At 40.7% G+C, this 10,419-nt stretch overlaps 1 protein-coding gene across 1 annotated transcript; it reads left to right on the top strand.

Moving 5' to 3' along the window:
- Nucleotides 1–3,462: 3,462 nt before the first annotated feature.
- LOC107300996 (acetyl-CoA acetyltransferase, cytosolic-like) lies at nucleotides 3,463–9,563 on the top strand. Its single transcript, XM_015830269.1, has 5 exons — nucleotides 3,463–3,521; nucleotides 4,943–5,077; nucleotides 5,915–6,096; nucleotides 8,342–8,459; nucleotides 9,396–9,563. Exons 1-5 carry the CDS (start codon nucleotides 3,467–3,469, stop codon nucleotides 9,545–9,547), a joined length of 642 nt encoding a protein of 213 aa, XP_015685755.1. The 5' UTR covers nucleotides 3,463–3,466; the 3' UTR covers nucleotides 9,548–9,563.
- Nucleotides 9,564–10,419: the final 856 nt, after the last annotated feature.

The raw sequence follows: 10,419 nt of genomic DNA on the forward strand, positions 1-10,419 counted from the left end.
AACATTTTGCTGGCACTTGGTGATTTACTATCCTTTCTAAACTGTATGTTTGATGACATGACCTGGAATTCATCCCTTATTTGGTGTATGGCAATTGTTTCTAGCAGTGACATGTCATGACATCTTTATACTTTAGAACAGACATGTCAAACACAAGGCCCGGGGGCCGGATGCGGCCTGCAAAGTGGTTTCATGTGGCCTGCGAAGCCATGCTGGAAACAGTAAGAGAACGGCCCCCGCTGCCTTGGCCCTGGCCCAGGCTGGCTAGGAGCCAATGTACAATTTTGTGGTGGCCATCTATGCTGAAACGCATTCAGTCTTAGCTGCACAAGCCATCTGGAAACAGCGAGGAACCAGCCCCTGCCACGTCAGCCCCACCCCCTGGGTGTATGCTGGGGAGGTGACACCTCCCCAGATGTGTTTCTTGCCCGTTTTTCTCCCTCCCTCATCTCAATATTTTCCCACCATTCTGTATTTAGGAAAGAAGGAAGGAAAGAAGGAGAGGGAGGGTCTGAGGGAAGCCTACCTTAGTCCTGCCTGCTGCCCTTTCACCATCCCCTTGCCCCCTCCTCCTGGCCTATCCTGGGGGTCTCCCATCCTATTGCTAAGGAAGCTTTGGATACAAAGCCGGGTCTCCTCCCATGGAGAGGGAATGGGCCTCCCTCTGACTTTGCCCTTGTACCCATCATGAGCAACCTGGCTAAGGAGAGCAAGCACCGCAGCAGCAGCCTTGAGGAGGAGGTAAGTGCAGCTGGGCGCCCCCTTGGGGAAGTGGGGCTGGGCTTGGTGCCTTGGGTGCTCGAGGGCCAGGCTGGGCATTTGACCTCTGCTGCCCAGGGCTCCGGGCAGCCCGCACCACCATCCAGCCCCCCCTGCATGGCCTGGGAGGAACAGTGAGGCTCCTCCAGTGGACCATGCCTTGGCACTTGCCCTGGTCCCACCCCCTTCTGCCAGAGACCCTCAGATCTGTCCCACTCCTGCCCAGGCCACCACAGGCACCCTTGACGCGAACGATGTAGATCTGACCATGCCCACCCAGTAGGCCGCACCCACCCTGGCCACACCCACCCGGCCCCCTGAGGGCAACCGCAATGCTGATGCGGCCCTCAATGAAATTGAGTTTGACACCCCTGCTTTAGAACATAAATTTCTCCCTTTAAAAAAATTCTGTACAACCAATAATGTTATATACTGCAAATTGAGACTTTAAGTTGAAAGATATTCCTTATTTAAATAAGATATTCCTTATTTAACGCCTGTTTTGTCAGCAAACTGAAGTACACAGAGGAGAAATAATTTGAGCTACTATATAATAGTTTTAACATGTTCATCTTATGGTAACCAGAATCTATTATAATTTAAATACCTAAGAGTAAGAACTTTCTTGTGAAATATAGATAATGGTTTGCCTGATAAGTGTTGGTATAGTTGGGCTTAGATTGATATGGAGACAGCCGTATCATTTATTTTTATGGTTGTAGCTTTGTAATCATCTCACTTATTGCATTGCATACATCAGAACTAGGGAGAAAAGAAAATTTTCCTTTTTGTCTCCCAGATCCAATCATGGGAAGCAGAAGCAGCTGAAAACGAGTCTGCTTCAGTTGCGGCATCTTTGTTGTTTTTCTTTTTTTTGTCTGTGTATTTTTGCTGTTTGCATTTGAGGGTGAAACAGGAATGCTAGTACCAACAGAAGACAATGTTTGTAGCTCAGGGTTAAACTGTGAGATCTTTAGTGCTCTGAGCTTGCTTATTTTCTTGCAGATGTTTCTTTGGGTAATGAGAGCTCAGGGCAGTGACCTCATTTTTTAAAATATTAAAATAAAAGTGGAACAACAAGCCGGAACATGTCAGTGCTAGGTGGCCAATGAACACAGAGGTCACTGCAATGCCAACCAACAATAAAGATTGTTGGTGCACTACAGCCACGTGTGGTCTGTTGTCATGGCTAGTACAGCTTTGAAGTATAAGTACTGTAATTATGATTAGTGCACAAACATGTCTTAGTTGCTGTTATTTTGATGCATTACCAATATCACTGACCACCTTGAAGAAAAGAAAACTCCAGTTGATTATTACCTTGCTTAGCAATGGAAATTTTGGGCTCAGTTGTGGTCAGAAGCCAAGGATTACCTGTAAAAACCTTAAAGTGGCCTTAAATAGAGAATTAGCTACGTTCGCAGATCCTTTGAATTGTGAAAAGTCTGAAGCACTAAGAGAACTATTGAATTCAAGAGTAATCCCAGGATATATAATTTGTGGCAACCACAAAACCTAAAATAATTTTTAACTCAAGAATTTCACTGGTAATTGATTGGAAGTGATTGATAATGACTTCATTGAGTGCTGCGATTTATGTGATTTGTGATATGATTTATTTTAAGACAGATTTTATATTGTTCTCCTTACCATTTAATAAACCATGCAATTTATCTAGCTGACTGCTCTTTATTACTGTATTCTCTGGACAACCAGTGACCCTTTGGCTTATCGTGTCAGAGTTATTTCCTTATCGGATTCCTCAATGCCTCCAACAGTGGCAGAGCTTCTACTGTAATATACTTGATAAGTTCTTAAAAATTCAGGGAGATACTCAGAGATGTATCTGCCTTGTAAGAGAGTAGCCCACATTGAACTGTATAGCACAGTCAAACAATAGGAGCTGCTCACAAGAAATGTTTTAGGCCATTTTGTGTTGCCATAAAATGCTTTATAATTTTTATCGCATGAAATTTTTATAACATTTGCCAAACTTCTGTACCACAGGAGTCGTAAGTCCTGGATTTTGCACGCATTCTGTACATTATCTCATTTGTAGTACCTTGATTAAAAAGAGCTGAAGAAGCTTCTTGGCTGAGAAGTGAAACGTCTTCAAAGAAAAAAACAAGAAAGTCCAGTTGCCTCATGAAAAAGCATCTTTGGGATAACTAGATTAAAAATGTTTTACCCTCTGATGCACCATTTTGCCCAGTTCAAGTTTATAGACACAAGAGTAAATGCTCCAAAATTTCACTAAGGGACTGAACTGTGATTGTTGCCTGTAGAGCAGGGGTAGGGGGTAGGCAACCTTGGCTCTTTTATGACTCGTGGACTTCAACTCCCAGAATTCCTGAGCCAGCACAGCTGGCTCAGGAATTCTGGGAGTTGAAGTCCACGAGTCATAAAAGAGCCAAGGTTGCCTACCCCTGCTGTAGAGCAATTTTCCATTTCTGATATGTTAAAACTACAGTACAAAACTTTGAATTTCTCTGCGAATATAAAAGCCTTGTTGGCGAGGTGTTTCTATCACGTGACGACGACCACCTTTTCGGTCTACTCTAGCCATTCTAGTCAAAGTGAGAGATGGGCGGGGCCCAGGGTAACCAATGAGATATTTTAGGTGTGCATCGCTACCTGAGTATAACGGAGGCGCTGGGCAGTTTGCTCAGAGAAAGGAGCGGCGGGGCTTCTACTACTTTGAGGCATCATGGATTGCGAGGACGAGGCCGTTGTTTTCGTTGCTGCTGCAAGGACCCCGGTCGGTGAGTAGAAACTACTACCGGAGCTATTTCATGCCTCGATCTCGTATTGCTCTCAAACGGGCGTTTTCACGGACTGGCGTTACGCTTGCTCCCAACCTTGCGTGGTCCATTCATTCTGATGCCTGCGGGAAATTTGCCTTCTCCCATTTTTTTCCTTCTATGCTGCCTGTTAGGGGAGGAAATCCTGTACTTTTTTCCTGCTCATGGCAGAAAGATAAGAAAATGAATCGAGGTGGGATTGTGGTAGGAATTGTACTAGGGATGTCCTGCGAGAGGGCTAGAGAACTCTAGAACTGCGAGGGCGAGGATGTATGTAGGGCTTTGTTACCTGCTTACTTAACTGTTAAGAACTATTCGGATAACAGATTGGAAACGGACACCGCTGTCTAACGGTATGTCTGGGAATCCGACTGAGTTTAACAAGATTGAAATTTAGCTACTGTATGCAAAACAGCAGGCTAAATCGTTCTTCTAACCTATTTTCTTACCCCCTCAACGCTACACTGACATTCCTTCAATCTGTCCTCCACAAAGCTCGAGCTGGCTTCGCACCTTTGTTTCTTGGCTGCCTTATTTGTCTGCAATTCAAAGGGTGGAAGTCACAGCAGAAAAGACTCTTTTCCTGGACCCCGCCAGACAGAATTCCTTGGCTGACCGGGTCTGCTGCCTGCCCCTTCTGATGGCAGGAGTGCAGTTGGCCAATTCTGTTGGGCTTTTTATATTTCATAAGACCTTTCCTAGAGTTTTGTATGATAACAATTAAAAAACTTCTTAAATCAGGTTCTTAAACAAGTATGTAAGACATCATGGTTAGAGATATGAATAACTCTTGAGTATATATTTAACAAAGCAACAGAGACTCTTGTGCGTATAATTAAAAATTAGACTGCCCAAGTTTTTCTAATTGAAAGAGCTGTAAATAAAATTTATTCGTTCAAATAGTTTGAGTTCTATTTAGCATAAGGATGTAAGAAATAGATACACAAAATGCACTGATTGAAGTTTACTAGGTATGACAACTGGAATAGTGTTCTCCCTATTAAAGCCTTGTACTGTAGGATGATATCTGATTCATAAATGAATCTAGTGGTTCTGTTTAATTTTTGGGATAATAACAGCATAGAACTGACTTATGTATATATGAAAAAGGTATACATTACACATAACTATACATAAATCTGACAGACCAAGAAAATGCTACCATATTTGAAGAATCAGGTCTTCAGTACATTAGACCAGATAATAAAATAAAATGTCAAGACTTTTAATAAACAATATAGATATAACTTAGAGTATATCCATAAAAATACAATATTTGTTTATTTTCCTAGAATTGTAATCTGTAAGCTAGAATGCTTAAAAGAAGATGGAATAGAGTAAAATTAAAACACATCTGTTTCTGATTTTTATCTTTTATCTAGGATCCTTCAATGGTGCCTTGTCAACCCTGCACGCCCATGAATTGGCTTCAGTAGTCATTAAAGAATTGTTGCAGAGGACAAAAATTGATCCTAAAGAATTATCTGAAGTTATACTTGGACAAGTATTGCCTGCAGGTATGAACTTGATGAAGCATTTATCCAGGATTTTGACATTTCCTTCATATTCTTGCATTTATTCTTCTTCTGCAGTTCCCATTACTTCTTCCAACAGAAGGTTTTTCAAGTATGCATACATAAAACAGAGGGAAGAGTGGGTGGTGGCAAACAAGGATGGGAATGTGATGAAGAAATCATGGTGCTTTTGTCTCCCACAATTCTGGGTGTGTTAAATCAGCAATGTGTCAGTCTGTTCTATCTGCCTGTATTCTTGCCCCTACTTTTACTGCTTTGGATCCCATTAGTCTTTTCCTCTTCAGCCGTCTCCAGTTTCTTGACCTGCATATGTGCTTCTCTATGAGAGTCAGTATGGTGTAGTGATTAAGGTGCTGTGCTAAGAGTGAAGAGATCCAGCTGATCCAGTCCTCAGAAACAGAAACTGTTTGGCTGATTTTGATCATAAAACTTGGGCACGTTCCTATGGATGCAGACAGCCCTGGAAATAAACTTCACATTACACTGAAGGTTAAAAGCAAAAAACAAAACAATATACTACCTTCACCTGTCCACAACAGTGTTGAAATATAGCCCAAAGACAATGAAGGTCAGCCTAAGAAAATTGAGAATAAAAGTAACTTGAAAAAATAAGACATGGGCATTGAACGAAGAGTCAAACATTCATTTTTACAAAGCAGTGCCTAGAAACAAGAGTCGGGTTATTAATTTAAAACCCAAAGTGATTATGAGTAATGTTACAGGCAAATAACATGGGCACCTGTCTGTCACTAAGAAGTTAGGTAGGAGAATGAGCTAAAACAATTTAGTCTAGTTGTCCCCGTGTGTTTATGTCTGCAGGGGCTGGCCAGAATCCTGCTCGACAAGCCAGTGTCGGGGCAGGGATTCCATATGAGATCCCAGCTTGGAGCTGTCAAATGATCTGCGGATCAGGCCTGAAAGCCGTATGTCTCGGGGCTCAGGCTATTATGACAGGAGATTCCAGTATTGTGGTGGCTGGTGGAATGGAAAACATGAGCAAGGTAAGGCTGCCTGATGTTCATAGAGGTTAAGGCTTGCTGCTTCTATGAAGCTTATGCTGAAAAGGCACGGAAGAATGATTTCCATGGGTGAATTACTGTATTAAACAGTACACACGCTGTACATCAGGCGTTTATCAAGGGGGACTTCTATCTCGCCAGCTACATTCCCAACCAATAAGAGGTTGGGCTTTGCTGGACTGAGGCTTAACAGAATTGGGCCATGTCCAGCCCCTCACTGATTTGAGACACTTATTGGCGCACAAGGTTAAGCCACAGTTATTAAGCCACAATTTGCTAAACAGGGCATGGCTCAATGCCAAAAACAAATCCTATATGAGCACCACCAATATCTAAACTTTTGAGTGATGGAATTGAGTGGCTCACGTAATTGCTATGAATACAACACTGGAGATGGAGTAATCCCGCTTTGCTAGGTTACTTCCTGATTCATGCAAGGTACAAAACCAAATCTGGAATAAACCGGGATATTTTTGGATTAAAATGTAATGACATATTTTTGCGGGTTTATAAAGCTTCTTGAAGTTTAAAAAGTTTATAAAGCATGGTGCAATTTAAAAAAAAAAAAACCACAACCATGTTATTTCTTCAGAAGGATTAGCACTTTGCACTAAATAAATTGCTTAGCACTTCATGCTCCAGCCAAAGGAAGTAATAATTTAGGGCTTTGGATTAGCTGCTATTCATGCCAGAATAGCATAAAAACTGGTCCATAAAAACCAGTAGGGCAGGAATAAAATAATTTTACAGGAAAACAGGTTATTGCTAAACCTTGGAGAGAAACTAAATTGAAATAATAGACCCAAGTAGTTATTTTTTTGGGGAGACAGATATTGTGCAACTGTGGTTTGAATGACACTGGATAACTAAGATGTAGCCTGTTTGCTGTGGTCTTATTGTTTTAAAATAACCTGAGTTATTCCAACCATGGTTTATCATGAATTGAACGTATCCACTCTGTCCTTTGACTTTATAGAGTATATGAGTAAAAGAAGTAGGGAAAGTACTTTGGCCAGAGAGAAAGATAGCTGAACAGCGTCTATTTAATGTACATGTGTGTGTGAGTGTATATAGGCTTAGGGTTAGTTTTATATATGTTTATGTTTGTTTATGTTTATTTAGATTTGTATACCGCCCTATCTCCCTTACGGGACTCAGGGCGGTGAACAGGCAATAATAAAAATCACAATAAATATCTATTCTAAAATCAAATTAAATAAATAAAGGCCTGCTCTAAAATACCCCATATAAAAACCTATACTAAAACCTAATTAAGACTATGCCAGGCCGGCCGCATGAAATAGATGAGTTTTCAGGGCTCGGCGAAAAAGGCGCAGGTCCGCAGTTGTACGTAGGTCGGGGGGGGTAGGTCATTCCAGAGGGCAGGAGCTGCCACAGAGAAGGCTCTCCCCCTGGGGGTCGCCAGCCGGCATTGACTGGCCGATGGCACCCTAAGGAGGCCCTCTCTGTGGGAGCGGACTGGTCGAAGGGAGGTATGTGGTAGGAGGCGGTCTTGCAAATACCTAGGTCCATTGCCATGGAGTGCTTTAAAGGTTGTTACTAACACCTTGAAGCGCACCCGGAAGGCCATAGGCAGCCAGTGCAGCTCACGCAGGATATATAAAAATCATTGCGTGCATACACAAACATACACATACACGACAGACAGATACATAAGCACAATCAGCAAATAAGAGATTTCGCTGTTCGGCATCCCTTCATGCTGATGGCATTTGGACTGTGGCCTGACATTTCATCTTTGAATGAGTCAATGACTTCTGAAACTTCCATGGCAGAGGCCAAACTGTTCTTCTGATCCTTTTGTCTCACTGTTGCTTCTGATAAAAAATAGCAGGAAGATTATTGTGCATATAGTGGGTGTGTATACTTCTTTCAGCTGGATATGCCGCTAGTCTTAAAGTGAACTATTCTTTAGCTCATTTCAAGCCTTCACCTTCCTCTCAGCTCGAATCCAGGAGAAAGCAATATGGAAGCTTCTTTTTTCTTACACTCTTTTGCCTTCATACAAATTATGTGATTCTTCTACTGGGTAAAATCAGGGATCAAAGCATGCGAACAAAGCAAGTGCTCTATAACTGAGTTGGGATTGCTTCTCTATATTAGATTTGCTAATGGCAAATGAACAGAAGAGTCATACAGTGAGAATGGGCGCTCCAGAGAGAAAGTTGCTTTCAATGTTCTAAATGGGTCAAAATGCTTTTTTCAGGCTCCTCATGTCATTCATCTGCGTGGTGGGGTGAAGATGGGAGAAACCTCTTTGCAAGACAGTCTTATCGTAGATGGCTTGACAGATGCTTTCTACTGTTATCACATGGGTGTTACAGGTAAGCCACGTGGAAACAGCATTTTCAAAAAGGTTGGATGGAAGCGTGTCCCAACTTTATTTCACCAAAAAAAGAGTGGACAGAAAGCAAAAATTACAAGGATGAGAGGAAAAATACTGGGCAATATCCAGCTTCGATGTAGGGTTGCCAGGTGTAATTGCTATGAATCCCTGTACCCCCAGACTGTAAAAGCATGGAAATACCTATATATGTCCAGGCATGTATGTTCTAGGGGGAAAAAATTAAAGAGAAAGAAGCCCTATTTAGGGCCACATTCCCCAGGCAAAGCGTTTCTCCCAGGTCATCGATGCACACTGAAAGCCATATTGGCACAGTAGTTAGGATGTTGCAGTAGATTCAATAGATTCTAATCTATTCTCTGCCGGGAGGATTCACTGGACTTCAGGCCAGTCACTCTCTCTCTGTCCAACCTACCAAAATAGGAGGAAGGAGTGCTGTGGACAATATCTTGAGCTCTTGCCAAGAGCTGTGATATAAATAATAAAATAATAAATAACTACAGTTTATGATATAATAAATTTATTTGCATATATTGTATAGTTTTAATTATATTTAATTAATATATATATCGTTAGAAAATAATCTTCAAAGGCCTTCTATCACTTTGCAGCCATTTGCACCTCTTGCTCAGTTGATTTTCAATAGCTTCTTCTGTACTAATCAGCTAATCAAGTAGGATCAACCTCACCGGACTTCAGAATTGCATTTCTTTGCCTGTAGTGTTGTGCACTCATGTCTTAAGTGTAAATAAATTTCCAACAAAACCAAATTCAAAATTGGTATGAATGTGTGAACATTACGTGCTGGAAACAGTGCATTCTCTATCATTACTATTTGAAGATTCAGTGTAATAAATGTAAATGCATGGTGACACATTGTGATTGGAGTATCTACTGTATTTTTTAATTGTTTCAGCTGAAAATCTGGCCAAACGATGGAAGGTCAGTCGAGAAGAACAAGACCAGCAGGCTGTAATGTCTCAGAATAAGGCTGAAAATGCACAGAAGGCTGGATATTTTGATAAAGAGATTGTGCCTGTTGTTGTACCTTCTAGAAAAGGTCAGTGAGCAGTTTGACATACTGGACAAGGGATTGGGACCTGTTTCTAACTATTATGATCCATCTTTGTATTCATTTTTTTTTTTGCTTCAATTCTTCCTCCCTCGTGAATTAGAATAATTGGTGTACTGGAAAGGGAGAGACACTTAATAACCTCAGGCATAATTACTTAGTTGTTACTGCTAGATGAATGTAAGCATTGTGTCCTGCCATTATAACCATCTAGATTTTGGAAAGAGAAGTATAATTACAGATCCGGAAAAAGTGTCATTTAACATTCATTGCTGAGACAATGTCAATTTTGAAGTGGTTCATAGATTGAACCAGAGTTTCTTCCTGTTACACTAATGTGTATTTTTGTAAAATAAATAAATAAATGTATTAATTTAATAGTAATTTAAAGAATAATCACCCTGAATTTTAGAATTTCTCGTGAGTTAATTTCAAGATATACTAAGTCAATTTTGGGGACTTTATTATGAGTTTAATATATTTTTCTACGCTAAAGTTTGTTTAATAGTGATCTGTTGAATAAATCATAGCAGACAAACTTTACATCTTATCCTATACATCTTATCTTAACTATGTACACATAGTAACAGCAGCACGTATTGTCTATGCTCAATGCTGGAAACTTGAAAATATACCAGTTAATGATATGATTATCTATGAGATATTAGAATGTGCCGAGATGTATAAGCTTACACTGGAAATGAAAGGCAAGGAAGAAACAGAATTTTATGAGGTATGGGATAGGTATGGGATACGTCTTACAGTTATTTACATTTATTGCTATACATTGGTTAGAACAGAGAAATAAAAATGTATAGCAATAAATGTAAATAACTGTAAGAGATACATGACACAGTACTGTTAAAAA

The sequence above is a fragment of the Protobothrops mucrosquamatus genome, unplaced genomic scaffold (genome assembly GCF_001527695.2).
Source record: "Protobothrops mucrosquamatus isolate PMUCROS unplaced genomic scaffold, P.Mucros_1.0 scaffold9513, whole genome shotgun sequence".
NCBI lineage: Eukaryota > Metazoa > Chordata > Lepidosauria > Squamata > Viperidae > Protobothrops > Protobothrops mucrosquamatus.

Excerpts from the sequence above, each read along its gene's own strand:
- LOC107300996 (XM_015830269.1), top strand. The coding sequence starts at position 3,467 with ATGGATTGCGAGGACGAGGCCGTTGTTTTCGTTGCTGCTGCAAGGACC. Across the intron at positions 3,522-4,942 it reads TGCTGCAAGGACCCCGGTCG|GATCCTTCAATGGTGCCTTG; the intron begins GTGAGTAGAAAC and ends TCTTTTATCTAG. Across the intron at positions 6,097-8,341 it reads GAATGGAAAACATGAGCAAG|GCTCCTCATGTCATTCATCT; the intron begins GTAAGGCTGCCT and ends TGCTTTTTTCAG.